Raw genomic sequence first — 18,630 nt, 5'->3', positions numbered from 1 at the left:
CTGTCCTGTCAGGGCCAGGGCCCTGAGGACTGGGCTCAGCGTGTCTTGCCCCAATGGCTCTCCTGTCTCCAGGGTCAGGCAGCAAGTCCTCCCAACATGGCCTTCCCAGACCTTCTGCAGCCAGCCCAAGAAGTGCCAAGAAGTTCAAGTTTATTAGTTTATGGAAAGCTACAGTATTTCTCACACGGGCTTAAAAAATGGGGAAGGTGGGGTACAATTAAAATCATAGCTGTGAAGGACACAGGCACAGGGGCAGCCAGGCACCTTCAGCTCCAGCCTGCTGCCAGCCAGCTGCCCAGGCCCCTTGCTCTGGCGCAGGCAGAGGGAAAGGATGGATGTGAGCAAGGAGACCCTCCTGCTAAGAGGCTCAGGTCCCCCCATTCTCCAAGGATGGGGTGTCAGCCTTGATCTTTTGGGGTCTGCGGTGGCCTGGGAGGAAGACAGGTGAGATGGCAGCTCAGAATGCAGGCTGAGGTCCCCCATCCCTGGCCCCAGGCCCCCTGCAGATCCCACTGGGTGGTGTCCCTCCTCTCTCCAGAGGACAATGCTGCGGAAGGTCTGTTGCCCACCTGAGGTTGTTGGTCGTCCCCTCCTTTTTCCTTTCTTAGGGACTAGGGGGACTTCTGAGTCCTGCGAGAGGCTGGTCCCCTCGGGCTGCCGGGCTGTAGTTTGCTCAGGAAGGCCTCTCTGTGCCCTATGTGTTCTGGAAGGGGCGGTGCTTGGAAGGAGAGGATCCTGAGTAGAGGAGATACAGGTCTTCAAGGCAGCTCAGTGAGCAGTTCAGAGGTTGGTTAGGACCCACCACTGCCCCCCATTGTCAAGGAAGGGTACCTGGGAGGTGCAGCCATAGCAGAGGAGAGAGCCATACCTCAGATCTGTGCTTGGGACCCTGCTGTGCTCCCTTGGGTTTCTTCTTGCGGGATTTGCCCCCTGCAGGACATCGATGCTGGGCTTGGAGGGGCCTGTGACCTCAGCCCCCTTTCTGCAGACTCTCCTGCTCTGGGGTGACCCCCAGAGTGCAGTGGGGACTGGGATGGGGAAGGGGGAGGTAGTTCCTGCAGGCATCTAGTTCTTTGTGCTGTCCTAGCTTGTTACATTAGGAGTAACCTACCTTTGGGTACCAAGGGTCCGGGATCCCCCTGAAATGGAATGAGGAGAATTCAGGGATCAACCTGGTTGAGGCAGAGGTAGCTTCTCTTGAAGAAACAGAGCTCGTACCCTCCTTCCAGACTGATGGAGCTTCTCCCATAAGAAGCCTCTCTGACCACCCGTCTCCCCCAGGTGAGAGCCGTCATCAAGAAGGCCACCCTGTCTTGGGCTGCTCTGCTAGGTGGGGCCCTGGGACTGAGGAGGGGAGGGGCACAGCACAGGGAAGACATAGACCATCAGGTACTGTGTGACCCTTGGGGGCCTCAATAAGCCCTGGGCATCTCCACTTTGGAGACACCAGCTCCTGCCCAACTGTGACCCCAGATCCGGCTAACCCATTAGCTTCCTTGGGATCTCTGTGTGAGATTAGGGTCCAAACCTGGAACCAGATGGTGCGGCCATGCCGGTCCTGCAGGGAGCTCATGCCCGGCATGCCGTAGCACTGTAGCCATGCCCGAAAGGCAGCAAAGTCCTCCTCCCCATTCTCCGGCCCGTAACCTTTGCCCCCTGTGGGACAGAGGAACCAGGCGGAAGTCAGAGGGCTGACTCAGGCTGAGAGGAGGGGAGCGCGGTCAGCCTGGCCCAGACCTCAGCTAGATAGCTGTGGGCTGAGTCAGAGAGCCAAGGCTCTCCTTCCTCCAGCTGTGCATGCCCTCAGGCTGGTGTCTTCCCCACTCTGGGCCATGGTTTTCCCAACCTGGAGAGGGATTAGTAATCCTGGTCCTGCCGGCCTTGTGGGCACCTCAGAGGACATTGATACTTGACAAGTGAGGAGGCCAAGTTCATTTAGCTACCACTAGATCTACAAACATCTGTGCCCCAGGTGGGGCAGGAATTGCCCTGGGGTTACCCCACATGCTGGTGCAGAGGTAGTCAGCCATCTCTGCCTCCCAGCCCTCACCCAGTTGGACCACTTCCTTGGGCACCAAATGGCACAGTTCCAGCAGGTCTGGGTTCTGCAGCTTCGCCCTGATCTTCTGGCTCAGGGTCAGCTCTGGGTTCTGGAGAAGGAGCAGGTGCAGGACCTGGCTGTCAGCCTGACATAGGACCACTGAGAAGGTAGCTGAGTCCTGGGGAGTAGAGCCCCTGAGCTTGGCAGGACTCAGAGACAATTCCATCAGTAGCCCCCACCCCAATCCCTTACCCCCCACACTGCAGGGAAAGGGACCCAAAGCCAAGAAAGGAAGTGCTTGAGACAGGTTGGAGACACCTGACCCCGCCCACACACTGTTGGCTGCACCCTCACCGGCCTGCGCTGCTGCAGTGCCTCTAGAACCTTGCGAGCTTTCTCGAAGGGGGGGATCCTCAATCTGCAGTGGGGTGGAGAGAGGGAGTCAGACTAAGCAGTGTTGGGGTGTGGGCGCACCCAGCCCTCCCTAGTCCTCCTGACTGACCGGTACAGGATCTCTGCCCGAAGATAGTTGCCAATGCCATTGAAGAACCTCTGGTCCAAGAGGGCCTCACAGATGGGCTTGTCAAAGACCTTGTCCGCTAGGTTTCGTAACACATTCTCCCTGGAGGAACATAGCCTGGGCTGTGAGACCCATTCTCTACCCCCATCACTAATGTCTTGCCGTAGAAGTGTCTGTTCCTGGGTGCAAGGGGAAGGAACACAGGAATCCCAGTTCCCCCTTTCCCAGCCTCAGTACTATTTTGGCAGCAGGAACCTCCATTTTCCCATCTGTTAAATGGGAACATCAATATAAGACTGTAATTCACTATGAAAGGTGAAAAGTACTAATCAAAAGCAATGTGTTCAAGGAAACACACATGAGTCTGTATACATTGTGTGTATATCACCAAAGTCCTCAGATTCAAGACTTTGCCTACAGTCTGAAACTCCCTGTCTAGAACTTGTGATTGGTGGGGTCAACTGTTCTCAAAACCCAGAAGATCTCCAAGGAAGCTGGAACTGGTTCTGTGTAGCAGGTGTGTGGTGGCCAAGTCCTGGCCAGTGAGTGTCCCAGCAGCCCCCACCCCACCTCCAGGGGTCGTGGATCCTTTCTCACCACCACAAAGAGAAAACTCATCTAGTTTCTTTGTGGGAAAAGACCATGGCATGACTGACTCAGTAATGGACATGAGGAGCATATGGAGTAGGGACCAGACGACAGAATGTGGGGTCAAGGAAAGAGTTGACCTTAGCCTAGATGGTCAGATCACTGAGAGGAGCAGATCCCTGCAGGCTCCCCAGCAGTGAGCCCAAGGAAACAGCCAATATGCTCCTCACGTGACAGGAACTTCAGAGCCGCCTGGCAAAGAGTTAGCTTGTGGCATGACTTTCCAGGGAACGTAAGATGGGAGGAATCCCACACCGTGACAGACCCTCCCCCAGGGAGCACTGGGGGTCACGCCTGAGAAGACCAGGAGTCAAGTGGCTTCGGTGGTGCTAGGGATGCCCTGGCCCATCCTCATAGGCAACCAAGTCTAAGGACCAACAGAAAGCACGCCGTCTCCAGGGAAGGGAGGACTTGACAGGTCACCCGTGGACCTTCACGTCTGTGGTTCTTGTCTGTTACACTGCTCTTCCTCCAAAGTTTTGCAGGCCTCAGCTCAGATGTCACCTAGAGTGGCCTTTCCTAACCCCCCCCCAGCGCGCCCCCAGACTAGAGTCATTCTCTACCTCGTGGATCTTTCTTCCGGCCCATATCTACTGGATTTCATCTACTTGGGTTCCTTGTTCCCCTGCCCCATCTGTGGGAGCAGGGGCCATATCCGGCCTGATCACTGCTGTACCCCAACGCCTAGAGAGGGCTTGGCGTGAAAGAGAAACCTGTACATGGTTCACCTCTAGAGGCAGGGAAGTGGCTGACACTGTGCCATCCTGTGTGACACGCATTACGTCCCAGCTGTTACCCCTCACACAGAGGACACCATGGGACTGTCCTGGACCAGTGGGCAAGCAGAATGTGGGAGACCACAAAAACTGATCCAGAAACCATGTCATTAGGCAGTCCCCTGTCCCCCCCCCAGGCCGTTCCTTCCTTCTCAGCCTCCCTTCTTACCAGGTGGTTAAAGCCCCTTCACCTGTCTTAGCCTCCTGAGGGCACCAAGACACAAGAGCAGATGCTGATCCCCAGCTCGGACTCGAACTGGCCACATGTCCTTGGGGCATGCCTACCCTTCCTCTTGCCCACCCACACGTCAGTTTTGGGGTTCCACAGCCATTTGCTCAGGGAGCTGTCCCGGGGAAAGGACACTGTCTTGGTCTACACATGAAGGGACTGAGGATCAGAGGGGGCTAGACTCGCCACTCATCGGCCAGCGAGGCACTAACAGAGCCAGGCCCGGAGCCCGAGATGGTTCACCCCACCTGGTGCTGGGCCTACCTGAACTGCTCATACTCCAGCAAGACACAAGGCCCGCGGCCCGGCTGCCACTTGCCCCCGAGGTCCCAGTGGCCGAAGCGGCGGATGTCCACGAAGCAGAGGGCAAGTCGGGGGCTGGGCGGGGCCGTGTAAAAGCGCAGGTGGGCATGGGCTGGCAGCGCCTCGCTGGGCGCCAGCTGGAAGGAGCCGGACATGCCAAATCGGAAGACCAGGGCCAGCGGCTCCCGTGGCGGTTGGGCCCCAGGCAGGGGACTCAGGGTCAGGCGCAGCTCCTTGCCGCGGGCTGAGGAGGAGATGCAGTAGGCACTGCTCTCGAAGGGCACCTCAGGGTTGCGGCTGACGGGGGACTTCTCCACACACCCGCCAAACACCAACCCCCTGCATGCCTCATTCACAAAGCGGCTGGCCAGGTGCAGCTCAGGGCCCTCGGGCATTCTGTGCGAGGGGTAGCTGGGCCCTGTGGGGGGAAGATGGCAGCAAGTTGGGTCAAGTGTCACCTCGTGAAGTAGAAATTATCAGCTCATTTTACAGAGGAGAACCCTGAGGGTAAGAGGGGCCTGCGGCCAGCTAGGACTGGCAGAAAAGTCAACTGGTCTGGTCCCAAGCCCTGGTCCCCACCTGTAAGTGCTGGAAAAGCCCAGCGCACTATGGAGCTCGGGCTGGGGAAGCGTGACTCTGCCTTACTGAACACTTCCCATGGGACTCTCATGGGCTGCCACTGCTTTTAGAATAAAGCCCAGGGGCGCTTGGGTGGCTCAGCTGGTTAAGCGTCCAACTTCAGCTCAGGTCCTGATCTCACAGTTCATGGGTTCAAGCCCCACATCGGGCCCTGTGCTGACAGCTCAGAGCTTGGAGCCTGGTTCGGATTCTGTGTCTCCCTCTCTTTCTGCCCCTTCTCCACCCATGCTCTGTCTCTCTGTTTCTCCCTGTCTCAATAATAAATAAACATAAAAAAAATTAAAAAAAGACTGAAGTCCAGATCTTTCCTGGGCCCACCGGGTCATCTCATTTCCTCCCGGACTGCCCCTTACTCGTTTGTTCCAAGCACACTGTCTTCCCATCCCCATGTCTTTGTCTCTGCTGTCCCGTCTGTCTGGGACACTTGAGAGAAGAGTTTTCTTCACGGCACTCCTAGCATCTGAAGTTACCTGGCTTGCTGTCTGTCTCTACCTCCACTCCCACCCAGAGTGCGAGCTCTACTTGCTCAGGATTCCACTTCTTAGGACCTAGTCTGCATCTGGTCCACAACCACTGAGGGAGTGAACCTGACCCCTCCTGGGAAATCAGGGCTGGGAGAGAGAGGCTGGGAGACTCAGTGGACAGGGCTTGGCCAGCCTCCCACCACCTACTGGTCAGGAGCGGAGTGAGGACAGGGGCAGGGAAGGCAGGAATCTCCAGTCACATCTGCACTGGAGCCAGGTCTCCACGACCCAGGAGTAGGACAGGGGTGAAAGGAAGGGCTCCCGAGCTCCAGGCCAAGGTCCAGGAGGGTCACAGGAAAACGCCCAGGTCAGCTCCCCGGGTGAGGGACGCAAACTCCCCTCGCCCACCCTCGGCCCCTCCCGCCCCGCCGAGGGAGGGGAGTTTGCCACTCTCCTCTTCCTGGACGTGAGGAGATCAAGGTGAAGTTGTGTGTGTGTGTGTGTGTTGGGGGGCATTTAGCTAGGGTAGACTCTCTTACCCCTGTCTCCCTCTTCAGTGCCGTCGGGAGCCTGGCACGCGAAAATTTTCGTTTTTCGGGAAAAAGTGAAGGTCCAGATTCCCAACTTCCGCAGGGCGGGGGCGGGTCCCACCTGTAGTGCTCGCCTCTCCTTCAACCTCCTCCACGCTGCCCGTCCTCGGCTAACCCCAGGTTCCTTCCTCCCCAAGGGCCCCCAATCTCATCCTCTCCTCAGCTTTGCTCTTCCCTGCGACCCCGGATACCTGCACCCCTCGCCGCTCCCGCCAGCCTGCAGCCATAGAAGGGTTAATGCTGGGGCTGGGCCGAGCCTAAGAGCACGCTGGGAGCTGAGATCCCCGCTCCCACGCCTGCTGGGAAGTGTAGTTTCTCGGGTAGGTGGCATAGGCTGGGCGGGGTGGGCGGGGGCCCCGGGTGCGGGAAAGGTTTGAGGGCAGTCACCTGGCTGGGAGGTGGCGGAGGAACCTGGCTTCCCTGCTCCTCGGTGCCGGCGGGATCGGGGTCAGGTCTGATGTCCCGGGTTGCAGCTGTCTCCGTGGCTGGGGGGCGGCGGGAGGAAGTCACCCGACAAGTCCCAGACGGGGTCGCACTCACAGCAGGAAACAGCAGCAAAGACCGGAGGCCGAGGCGCCTGCAGCTGGGCGCTGGGCGCGCACAGATGCGTGATAAACTCAGACCCTGGGGACCCGGTGGTGGACCCTAAATGTCAACGCACAGACAGAACACATAAACATAAACATCATCACCACCTGCCCGGTGGCAAGTGCAGCCGAGCAACAAGAGGTGGGCAGAGAAGCAGAACCCACATCAGATGGTTCTGTGGGGGAGGGTCTCTCTCTGAGGTGACACTTAGGCCGAGTCCCCAGGAGACGGGGCGAGGAGGAGTGAGGGGAGGGCGGTGGGGGAGGGGGGGGGCGCAAGACTATATACCAGACTGAAGGAAAGAGGAAAGGCCAGGGGCGCCTGGGTGGCTCAGTGGGTAAAACGTCTGGCTTCAGCTCAGGTCATGATCTCCCATGATCTCATATGCTCTCACATGATCGGGTTCGAGCCCTGCGTCGGGCTCTGTGCTGACAGCTCAGACCTGGAGCCTGTTTCAGATTCTGTATTTCTCTCTCTCTCTCTGACCCTCGCCTGCTCACGCTCTCTCTGTCTCTCAAAAATAAATAAAAACATTAAAAAAAAAAAAAAAAAGAGGAAAGGCCAGTGCAAAGGCCTGCAGGCATAAAAAGGATTGGTCCATTGAAAGGAAGTTTGTGTGGCTGGAATGGGGCTGGGGGAAGGGCTGGCAGGTCAGGACAGACACACAAAGTCAGGTCAGGTCTGGTCTCATGAGGCCTCTGTAAGGAGCCCGCATTCCCTCTTAAGTGGAGCAGGCACAGGGGTCTGGCCCATAGCCGGGCTTTGGCCCTTCATATTACTTCTGCTTCCTCCTCCTCCAGCCATTCATTTATTTTGGTGGAAGTATTCTGAAGTAAACTAGGCAAAATATGACATTTCATCCCTAATACTAAACAAGCATCTCTATAAAAGCAATATCCTACAAAGCCACAATACATTTATTATACCTTATAAAATTAATAGCAAGTCCACATTCAAATTTCCCTAATTGTCCCCTAATAAAATGTCTTTTATAGCTGGTTTGTCCAAAGCAGAGTTGAATCAAGGATTATGTGACTCTTTAATAATGTTTTGAAGTTTATTTATTTGAGAGAGAGGAGAGGAGAGGAGGGGAGGAAGGGTAGAGAGAGGAGGGGGCTATCAGCACAGAGCCCAAGGTGGGGCTCAAACTCACCATCTGTGAGATCATGACCTGAGCCAAAACCAAGAGTTGGACACTTAGCTGAGCCACTCAGGGCCCCGCCTTAATCATTTTTTATGTTGACAGAACCCTCCTCTCCCACCCACCTCACCCTTTTTTTTTCTTTTTTACTCTTCATGATACCTTCCTGGAGTCTAAGCCAGTTGAGACGCCCCATCACATCCTGGATTTGTCCGAACGTTTTCTTGGATCTCTACTAGGTGTTGCTCTGTACTCCAAATTGCTTCACATTAGGAGGCACCTAACATCTGGTTGCCCCATTGTAGTGCACCTGAAATTGATCATGGTGAGGCTGTGATAACCAGACCTGTGCTTTGTAAACGTATGTTTCACACCTTGTGCCCTCTAAGCAATCTACGGGGTGATTTCTTTGTTGGCTGGTTTGTTTAAATTAAGGTGCAATTTATACACAGTTTAAAATTCACCATTTTAGAGTGTGAGTTTTGACAAATACATACACTCACATAACTATCACCACAATCAGAAGAGAATACATTTCCATTACACAAATACCAACACTTCTAGCAACACTTCCACCCCACCTGCTGGCAACCACTGATCTGTTTCCTGTCCCTATAGTTTTTGCCTTCTCCATTTATAAATGGTATCTTCAGTATACAGCCTTTTGGGTCTGGTTTCTTAGCATAATGCATTTAAAATTTATTTTTTTAATGTTTTATTTACTTTTGATACAGAGAGAGACAGAGCATGAGGGGGGAGGGGCAGAGAGAGAGGGAGACACAGAATCTGAAGCAGGCTCCAGGCTCTGAGCTAGCTGTCAGCACAGAGCCTGAGGCGGGGCTCAAACCCACGAACGTGAGATCTGACCTGAGGCTTAACCGACTGAGCCACCCAGGCGCCCCAGCATAATGCATTTAAAAAATAATTTTACTTTATTTTTAAGTAGGCTCTACACCCAACATAGGGCTGGAATTCACTACCCTGAGACTGAGTCGCAGGGTCCCCCAACTGAGCCCTTAGCATAATGCATTTGGCATCCATCTGTGTCATTATGCTTATCAGTTCTTTTCATTTCTGAGCAGTATTATACTGTATATTCCACTGCACCAGTGTGTTTACACTCAGGGAGCTGGAGTTGTTTACGGGAGAGGATTCTTTAGCAACCACAAAATACCGATTCACATCACATAAACGTTTCACCTCATGGCTTTATTATCCTTGATCCTTGCTTCAATCAATATTTAATTGGAAGTTACAAAGTGGTGGTTTTCTGTCGTTCCTTCCACCTTAGCCAGATTCTTCTGTAAAGAACAGCTGTGCAGGTAGGTTATCTGGTCATCCTGAAATGCTAAACACACAGGATAGACCTGAATTCCTTCCCTTTAAGAATTTGGTGCAATAACATCCAATGGTGACAAAATTAGGACTGATTTGGTTTTTTGGGGGGACAGACTTCATCTTTTATGGACTCTCCTATTACAGACTCAAGGATTGTTTTACATTCAACATCTTTAAATCTGTTGAAGTCTTTATCTTTCCCCCCATCTACTGAAGGAGTACTTTATTGGCAAGGGAACACAAAACCCATCCGTAAGAAACTCAGAATGGTAAAAGAGGCAAACGACTAACCACAAAATTACAATCCACATTACAGCAGCCATGAGAGAGGTACCTGTGGGACTCTGTGACACCACAGACGACGGAATGCTACCTGGAAAACCCAGCTCATATTAAACGTTTGAGGAGACTTTGAGCTTCCTTGTGACTTTTGGCCTGCCACTTCATTTTTGTTTATTCCACTTCTCAATTTTTGTCTTCTTCTTGCTCTCCTGCGGGCCACCTGAATGTTTAGAATTCCAGGCTGATGTGATACTGCTTTTGAGTGTATTAACACTGCACAGCCTCTGACGTAGTTGTTCTAGATACGATACGCATATTTGTCACGGTTCACGAGTATCGATGAGCTAAGTGCAGTGTAGAAGGACCTCTCCTGTCTACAATAACCTTAAATATTCCCCCATGTACTCTGAGAACCATATCCATCAGTGTTACATGTGCTTCAACTGTCGACGGGAACATAAAACGCTCAAGTCTAACTGTACGCATAGTTTTGCTCCTTCCATTGCTCTTCCTCCCCGATGTTCCAAGATCCCGTCACCATCCCCCTTCTGTTCAGAGATCCTCCCTTCACCTTTTTATTTTTAGGTCTGCTGGTGACAAATTATATTAGTGACCCTTCATCTGAGAATATCTTGATTTCCTCCTTTATTCTTGAGGTGATTTTTGCAGAATATAGAATTCTTGGTTGAAATTTTCTTTCAGGGCCTGAAAAATGTTGTGTTTCTTCTTCTCGGCCTCTATGGTTTCTGGTGCGAAGTCTTTCAAATAGTTTATCCCCCAGAAGGTAAAGTATGATTTCTCTCTTGCTGCTTTCAAGGTTTTTTTCTCTTCTTCAGTTTGCAGAAGTTTGACGGTATGATGTAGCTCAGCGTGGATTTCTTTGGGTCCAACCCATATGGGATTCATTCCACTTCTTGACTTTGTAGGTTTAGGGAACTTTTGCCATGCTGGTGCGAAATTCAGCCATTATTTCTTTTCCTGTCCCACCCTCTTTCTCCTCAGATTCTGAGACTCTGAAGGCATGAATAGTACAGCTTCTGGTATAGTCCTGCAGGCCCCTGAGGCTGTTTTATTGGTTTCTGTGTGCTTATTTTCCAAGTTATTTTCTGTTATTCAGATTGGTTAATTTCTAGAATTTATCTTCAAATCCATGGATTCTTTCTTTTAATAAGTCCATCTATTGATTTGTCACTTTGATTATTGCAGATTTCAGTTCTAAAACTTCTTTCTGGTTCCTTGCATCCTCTATTTCTTTGTTAAGACCTGAGGCATTTTTTTTGTGGCCTGCTTTAAAATCCTTTGCTTAAGGGGCACTGGGTGGCTCAGTCAGTTAAGTGTCCGGCTTCGGCTCAAGTCATGATCTCACAGTTCATGGGTTTGAGCCCTGCATCAGCCTCTGTGCTGACAGCTCAGAGCCTGGAGCTTGCTTCAGATTCTGTGTCTTCCTCTCTCTCTGACCCTCGCCTGCTCACGCTATCTCTGTCTCTCAAAAATAAATAAAAAACATAAAAAAATAAAATCCTTCACTTAAGAGCACCTGGGTAGCTCAGTCAGTTGGGCCTCTGACTTCAGCTCAGGTCATGATCTCACAGTTCACAGGTTTGAGTCCCACATCAGGCTCTGACAGTTCAGAGCCTGGAATCTGCTTTGGATCCTGTGTCTCCCTCTCTCTCTGCTCCTCCCTTGCTAATGTTCTCTCTCTCAAAAATAAACAAAAAAAATCCTTGGCATAGAGGAGTGGCTGCATGGTTCAGTTGGTTAAGGAGTTGACTTCAGCTCAGGTCATGATCTCAGGGTTTGTGAGTTTGAGTCCCAAGTCAGGCTCCGTGCTGACAGCTCGGAGCCTGGAGCTGCTTCTGATTCTGTGTCCCCTTCTCCCTCTGTCCCTCCCCTGCTTGTGCTCTGTCTCTGTCAAAAAAATGAGTAAATTCTTAAAATAAAAAAATATAAATCCTTGGCATAGAGGCGCCTGGGGGCTCAGTTGGTTGGGTGTTAGACTCTTTGATTTCAGCTCAGGTCACAATCTCATGGTTTGTGGGATCGAGTCCCATGCTTGGCTCTGTGCTACCAGCGTGGAGCCTGCTTGGGATTCTCTCTCTGGCCCTCCCTCTGTTCACATGCTCTCTCAAAATAAATAAAAACATTAAAAAAAATCCTTGGCATACAAATCTGAATTATCTTGGTGTTGGCTTTTCTCATTGAAGTTGAAATTTTCTTGGTTCTTGGGGTATGGAGATTCTGGATCTTATTTAGATCTTCTCTTTTAGCAGGGCTCCCCCGACACAGCGCCAGTGGGGAAAGGAGGGGGCGTCACCTCCTTGCTGCCAGGTTGGGTGAGAATCTGGGCTCCTACTCAGCCTTTGCTGGGGGGGTGGGCGTGGAAAAAGGACTGCAGTTTCTCTGTGGTATGACTGGAGGCCAGCAGGGAGTTTCCCGTCTTTTGGAACATCTTCCCGTGCCTGGTCCTCTGGCTCCAGAGAGCATGCTGGTCTGGGCTTCCTGTGTGCTGGTGTGGCCCAGGCGGTCGGTCTCCAGCACCCAGCCTGGGACACTTGAAGCACAAGGAACGTCTGAGGACTGCTCGGCTGTGATCCTTCAGTTCCTGAGGATCTTAGCCAGGCTGCCTTCTCTCCATCTTTTAGAGTCGTATGTTTGTTTTGTAAGTAATGTCCAAGGTTTTCAGCTGTACTTAGTGGGGGGGGGGGGGGATGCTCCATTTTCTCCAGAAGCAGAAGTCAGGAGTGGAGTCAGTCCTTTCGCTTTTTGATGCTTAAATTGAACCATCTCTGTCCAGTGGGACATGCTGGCTCCTTTTGACAGGACTGTTCTTTGATAACTTCCCTGCACCTCAAGATGTTTTAGGCCTCTTGTCTTAGCTCAAGGTGCTGTAATAAAATACAGATCGGGTGGCTCAAACCACATTTATTTCTCATGTTCCAGAGGCTGGGAAGTCCAAGATCAAGGAGCTGGCAGATCTGGTTCTCGGCGAGGGCCTTCTCCTGCTTTGCTGTTCTCCTGCAGCCTCTTCTCAGTACATGTTGGTGGAGAGGGTCCCTGCCGTTCCTAATCCCATGACCTCATCTAAACCTAATTCCTCTACAAAGGCCCCATCTCCTAAAACCATCTCACTGGGCGGTTAAGGCATCGTCTGGGGGGAGACACAAACATTCAAGCCCTAATCTCACTCCTCTTGCCAATGAGTGGTTGGGGGGAGGGGGGTTCCTCTCTTCTAAATGAAGATGGCAGGAAGAGCAGGGCTCTCTCCTTTCTCTCTCTGGGGCATCTGGCACTGGGGCCACGTGCTTGCTGCCAGCCTGAGGACAAGGCCAGCCCAAAGGGCAGAGCCACGGGCATCACAGGACTGGGGACCAGAACCCTGATTTTCTGGTCTGCAGACAAGTGGTTTCATTTTGATCCTTGTTCTGTCTCACCCCTGACCTGCCTCACCCAGCAGATGGAAAGAGGAGGGGAGGAGGGGAGGAGGGGAGGAGGGGAGGAGGGGAGGAGGGGAGGAGGGGAGGAGGGAAGGTCTGTACTTCACTTGGCTTCTCTCACAAAAACCTTCCATTTGAACCCAAAAAGAAACCGGTGCACACACTCCTTTAAACTTGTTTATTCTTCCTGTTCAGGGAAACTGTTGACAAGTGCCTTTCACGGGGGAGGTGCAGCAATGCTGGAAAAGTCCTCACAACCCTTATGCTGAATTCTCAAGTGGTGACCTGGCAAGCTGGAGATCTGGGAGGCCAGGCCTCCAGGGTCCTGGAGCTGGGGCCACCCCTCAAGAGTCCGGAGGGCAGTGACTTGACATGGGCAAGGCGGCTCCACAGGGGCCCCAAACACCGATCTCCTCAGCCTAGGGAGCTCATCAGGGTCTGAGCCTGCTTCAGTTCTGCAGGGGGAAGAGGGACACAGTGGGCAGCACTGGCATCTGGGTGAGGCCCTTCCCCCTCGAGCTACAGCTGAGTCTCACCTGCCAGGAGGACCTGGAACTTGTCTGCCGAGAGGGACATGGCCACAGGCTGGGCCGGGGCACCTGGGGCAGCGGCCACCTCCAGCCTCAGATGCACCACGGGCTCCCCCACCGACTGAAGCAGGCTGGAGCTCAGTGTGTAGTCCACCCGCCAGCCCACGCCCACCAGCCTGTTCACTGCGAGACGGGAAGGGGGGGCGCTCAGGATCACAGCTGGCACCTGACACAGCCTGCCACCTTTCAAAGCCTCGAGATCCTCGAGAAGCTCTCATCCCTCTGACCCGAAGCGCACACTCAATAATCGGAAGCTAGATTATCCACAGCAGATCTCAGAGGAAACAAAGGGGCTGGAGTCCGGAGTCCTGGCTAATCCTCCCCATGTGAGCAGGGTCAGGTCTCCTTCCTGAGGACAAGCACCTCCCGTGCGGCATGCACCTTCTAGAATGGAGCCCAGACCCCACCCGGATGCCCCCACACTCACCACGCAGGCTGCAGGCCCGCAGGTGCTCCTGCAGGGGGCTCTGTTTCTCCTCATAGCAGCGACAGAGGCTGGCCGCATGCTCTGGGGACAGAACAGAGGTGCCCTGAAGTAGCAGGACGGGCTCAGACTGCTCTCAGGACAGGTGTCGGGCTGCTGGCCCGCAGGGCAGGGCACCTCTCGGGGCCGCCTGGCCCCATCCACTGCCCAGCAGCCCTCGGCACACAGGTTACCGCCCGCCGCGCACCCGCACCTTTGGGCAGCCCCAGCTGCTGTAGTTCGCTGGACAAGGACTCGCCATCCACGCTGTGCTTGGCCGCACTGGAGAGGATGAAACTCAGCACTGCCACCGTGGCCTTGACATCGCCCGACTCTGGGAGGACCGTGGGTGGGGTAGGGGGCGTCACTGTAGCCTCGGCCACCTCCTTGTTGCCCCACTGTCTTCAGCTCTGAGCCCCTGGGCCTTCTTGAGCCCATGAGCACTGTTACTGCCTCACCAAGAAATGGCAGAGGACACTGGCGCAGGGGGACTGTCGACACCTGTCTCCCCATCATGCGCCTCTGCTGAGGCAAGTGGATCAGGGCAGGCTGCTGGGAGGAGAGGCCTCTGTGCTAACCCCCAAGCTGAGCGCCTCCAGTGGCCCAAATGTCTGTGGACTCAGTGGGGTACTCACCAAACCTGGCATCAGCGGTGAGCTTCAGGATCTTCTCGTACTATGGGGAAAGGAAGCCCTCAGGAGGTGCCAGACCCCTGCTCACCAGCCTCTTGCACCCCAGCCTGGGTCCCGATCACCCACCTCCCTGGGTCTGGATCACTTCCAGGGCAGTAGAGGTCACAGGGTCATGGGACAGTGGGGTGCTGGGCCCTGCACTCACGTCAATCCCCTGTCCCAGGAGTTCCTTCAGCACCTGGCTACATAGCAGCCTCAGCTTCACAGAGGACTGGAGGGGAAGGCCTTGCATTAGCCAAAGTGGCCCACCCCACCCCTCCATGCTGAGGGGGCTGGATCAGAGAGGGCTGGCCACATGATGAGAGTCACACAGCAGGCTCAGACAAGCTGAGGGCAGTGGGGCCCCAACCTCAGAATGACCTCACCACCCTCCATCCCCAACCCTCGCTGCTTCCCACCCTCGAGAAGACCCCGTGCACTCAACAATCTTGGCCAGCGTGCTGATCTCCGCCAGGACCCAGTCAGGACAGTCCAGATCACCACAGAACCGGAATCTCTGCACAAGAGTGAGGCACATGGTCAGGCTGGGTGGCTGAGGTGTGGCCGCACGTCTCCCACATTATGCTCTTCAGGGACCCCTGCTCCCTGTCCAAGATGGATGCCCTCTGGCCACCTGTTCTCTCCCATCACCAGGCCGTTTAGAGAACCCTCTCACTGACCCACCTGCCACCAAACCTGGTTCTCACGCCTGTCTCAGGTGCCGATGTGCTCAGCCAACGCTGACTGTGACAAAGTTTTTGGGGGCAGATGCCGCTCTAAGTGCTGGGGGTACAGCATAGAACAAACCCTTGTCATGATGTCATGACCCTCACTTCCTCCTCCTTCCCCTCTCCAGCCCTAGCCACGCTGGCCTCCCCGTTATTCCTGTTACCATGGCCACTCTCCGTTGTCCTTGCCACCAGCTCTGCGCACCCTGCTCCCTCGACTCTCATTTCATTCAAGTCTCTGCTCAAATGGGCGTTCTCTGATCATGATTTCTTTTATTTCTGAAGTTTATGTTTTTTTGTTTTTGTTTTTTGTTTTTTTTTGAGGGGCAGAGAGAGACAGCACAAGCAGGGGAGGGTCAGAGAGAGAGGGAGACACAGAATCTGAAGCAGGCTCCAGGCTCTGAGCTGTCAGCACAGAGTCTAATGCAGGACTCGAACCCACGAACCATGAGATCATGACCTGAGCCGAGGCCGGATGCTTAAACGACTGAGCCACCCAGGAGCCCCTCTAACCATGATTTCTAAAACAGCCTCTCGCACAAGGAAATCTGGGGGACCAGTGCCCTAGTGATCTGGACTGTGGTACTGTTTTCAGGAACATACACATGTTGAAATTTATTGAACTGTACATTTACAGACATATATTATTGTTGATTTTTATCTTAGTAAAGCTGTTAATGACATAGTTGGGGCGCCTGGGTGGCTCAGTCAGTTTAGCATCCAATTCTTGATTTCAGTTCGGGTCATGATGTCATGGCTTGTGAGTTTGAGCCCCACATCGGGCTCTGTGCTGGCACTGTAGAGCCTGCTTGGGATTCTGTCTCCTTCTCTCTCTGCCTCACTCTGCTCATGTTCTTTCTTTCTTTGTTTGTTTGTTTTTCTTTGTGAAGGGGGGCACAAGTTGGGGAGGAGCAGAGAGCGAGGGACACAGAGAATCCCATGCAGGCTCTGCTCTCAGCACATGATCTCATGAAATGTGAGATCATGACCTGAGCCAAAATCAAGAGTCCGGCGCTTAACCAACTGAGCCACCCAAGGTGCCGCCCAAGCCTTGTTTCTTGATCTCCACAACATTTTATCACAGCAGACATGTCGTATTTATTCGAGGTCTGTCTCCTGTTAGAATGCAAACCCACCCTGGCAACCATATCGCCAAATCCTCCATTCCTCAAGTCAACTCCTTCGTCCCATGTGCCCGGCGGAACTCCAGTGCACAGCAACGTCCCTCCTTCCACGCCTCCTACATGCGGGCAACTTCCCGCTGCCGGGAACAAAACCGCACAAACTGAGGATACCGCAAACCCACGTTCTCCTGATTCTGACGGAGCTCAGGCAGCCTGGCAACACCATGTCCTCTACTTGGTTCCACCAGTCACCTTCTCAGCCGCTTCAGACCTGCTCCATGACCCTTTGACCTCCAATCCTCTTGCTCCTTTTCACCTGACCCTCCTGCACTGGTGCTTCTATGTGGGCCTCCAATGTCCTCTAGCCATGGTCACAAATGACTGTCACTAAATCTGGCCTTCCTCTTTCTCAGCAACATCTGACACAACCAGCCCTTCCTGGTGAAACAGCATACTCTTCTGGATTTCTCCCTGTGCTGGCCTTGGTCTCATTCGCTGGCTCACCCTCCTTCCCCCATCCCCAGTGATCTCTGCACACCACCTGCTGTCATTCCTCTGGGGTCACGGCCTGGGCCAGCTGGTGAGGTGACAGGGTGTTAAGGACAGTGACAGGCTTCACTTCATCTCTATTTCAGGGGTTTTTAAGAGTTTTGTGCCATAGACTCATTTGGCATCTGGAAAGCCTACAGACCTTTCTTGAAACAATGTTTTTATTTTTATTTTTTAAAATGTTTTAATGTTTATTCATTTTTGAGAGAGAGAGAGAGAGAGAGCATGAACAGGGGAGGGGCAGAGAGAGGGAGACACAGAATCCAAAGCAGGCTCCAGGCTCTGAGCTGTCAGCTCAGAGCCCCATGCAGGGCTCAAACCCATGAACCGTGAGATCATGACCTGAGCTGATGTCAGAGGCTTATCTGACTGAGCCACCCAGATGCCCCTCAAAACAATGGTTTTAAATGCATGAAATACATAATATTGCAATGGAAACTAAGGAATCAAAATATTCAACTAAATTGGGTGATGTGGTATATGTTTTGAGTCTGATATCCACTATAATTTAGAAACGAGCATAATACATGAACAATGTCAACAGCTCTAATATGATAGCAAGAGATCTCTAATTTCTGATGGTGACAAAGTCAGAGGTGCTAATACTGGGGTTTGTTGCCGACATTCGTGATCGAAGGCAATGCTGAATTTCAGTTTGAAGTTTGGGAGAATTAGGATGTGAGATTTTCCCCAAGTTCATGGGCTCCTGACTTCTACCCACATAAGTCTTCCACCAGCTCTGTATTATTTACATTTTTTACCACCACCTCCCGGGGATCTGCTGCCCCAACTAGGGCTCTCTGCTCCCCTCTCTTGCTCCCTCCACAAGTCAGCCGAAAATAGGAAAATATCTCTACTCTCCGCTGGAAAGGATCTTCCTAGCTTCCCAGTGCCCTCTTCTTAAAGTCTAAATGCCTTTCCCAGCTCTGAAGACTCAGCAAGATTTGGTCTTTGCCTACCTGTTGAGCCTCATGTGTCACTAACCTCCAGCTAGGTGAGGTGCGTTCACCTAGGGAGCCATGCTCTCTCTCATGAAGTCTTTGAACATACTGTTCTGGGTCTGAAGATACAGCCCCCACTCACAAAGCATCCTAACCTGCCGTCCACGAACTGCATGGCAGCCAGTCAGCTTTCTTCCCTGTCCCTTGCCTTAGGTTGCTGTTACCCTCAGGAAGCCTTCCTAACACTACACACAAGGTACAGCCACGTCTCGTCCCCTCACGTCTTAACTATGACCGCCAATTCAGGCTCCCTGCAACTGAAGTCCCAGTGCCCGGCACCCTGCCTGGTACAGAGGGGGCACGCGAAGTGGGCCGAAGGAATGAACGGGTGGAGGAGTCGAGAAGCCCCAATCGCGCATCTAGTCCTTTCTGGCTCTGGGAAGGGCGAAGGGGCTAATTCTAAGCAAATTCTTCTCCAGGTCGCACAGGAGGGCCGGGAAGCGAGCACCTCCCGCCCCAGGCAAGCCCCAGGTCCGGCCCCTGGGGGTGCGGGCCCTCCCTCTCCGCCGGG

The 18,630-nt window shown here is 53.2% G+C and overlaps 2 protein-coding genes across 7 annotated transcripts in view; both read right to left on the bottom strand.

Annotated features, from left to right (window-relative positions):
* Nucleotides 1–133: 133 nt before the first annotated feature.
* Nucleotides 134–6,776, bottom strand: NEIL1 (nei like DNA glycosylase 1). Of its 4 annotated transcripts, none has more exons than XM_029951109.1 (11): nt 6,598–6,776; nt 6,160–6,190; nt 4,479–4,935; nt 2,544–2,663; nt 2,396–2,459; nt 2,051–2,219; nt 1,529–1,656; nt 1,112–1,139; nt 869–930; nt 570–735; nt 134–429 (listed from the first exon to the last, which is right to left on the bottom strand). In XM_029951109.1, the coding sequence occupies exons 3-11, from the start codon at nt 4,910–4,912 to the stop codon at nt 368–370; spliced, it is 1,233 nt and encodes a 410-aa protein (XP_029806969.1). In that variant the 5' UTR covers nt 4,913–4,935; nt 6,160–6,190; nt 6,598–6,776; the 3' UTR covers nt 134–367. The 4 variants fall into 4 exon arrangements, with proteins under 4 accessions (XP_029806969.1, XP_029806966.1, XP_029806968.1 ...); XM_029951106.1 differs by lacking the exon at nt 6,598–6,776 and adding an exon at nt 6,402–6,510; XM_029951108.1 differs by lacking the exon at nt 6,160–6,190.
* A 1,386-nt stretch (nt 6,777–8,162) lies between these two features.
* Nucleotides 8,163–18,630, bottom strand: part of COMMD4 (COMM domain containing 4) — a 10,748-nt gene continuing 280 nt past the window's right edge. Inside the window, exons 2-8 of one of the 3 annotated variants that reach the window (XM_029951112.1) lie at nt 15,163–15,234; nt 14,884–14,949; nt 14,682–14,721; nt 14,261–14,380; nt 14,011–14,091; nt 9,140–9,287; nt 8,163–8,249 (exon numbers count right to left, since the gene is read on the bottom strand). In XM_029951112.1, the coding sequence (XP_029806972.1) occupies nt 9,181–9,287; nt 14,011–14,091; nt 14,261–14,380; nt 14,682–14,721; nt 14,884–14,949; nt 15,163–15,234 (486 nt within the window). In that variant the 3' untranslated portion in view covers nt 8,163–8,249; nt 9,140–9,180. Of the gene's footprint in view, nt 8,250–9,139; nt 9,288–13,156; nt 13,449–13,529; nt 13,707–14,010; nt 14,092–14,260; nt 14,381–14,681; nt 14,722–14,883; nt 14,950–15,162; nt 15,235–18,630 lie in introns of those variants that run through there. The other 2 variants (XM_029951110.1, XM_029951111.1) reach the window with 2 other exon arrangements.

The sequence above is a fragment of the Suricata suricatta genome, chromosome 9, assembly GCF_006229205.1.
Source record: "Suricata suricatta isolate VVHF042 chromosome 9, meerkat_22Aug2017_6uvM2_HiC, whole genome shotgun sequence".
Taxonomy (NCBI): Eukaryota; Metazoa; Chordata; class Mammalia; order Carnivora; family Herpestidae; genus Suricata; species Suricata suricatta.
This window is presented reverse-complemented; position numbering and strand designations above follow the sequence as displayed.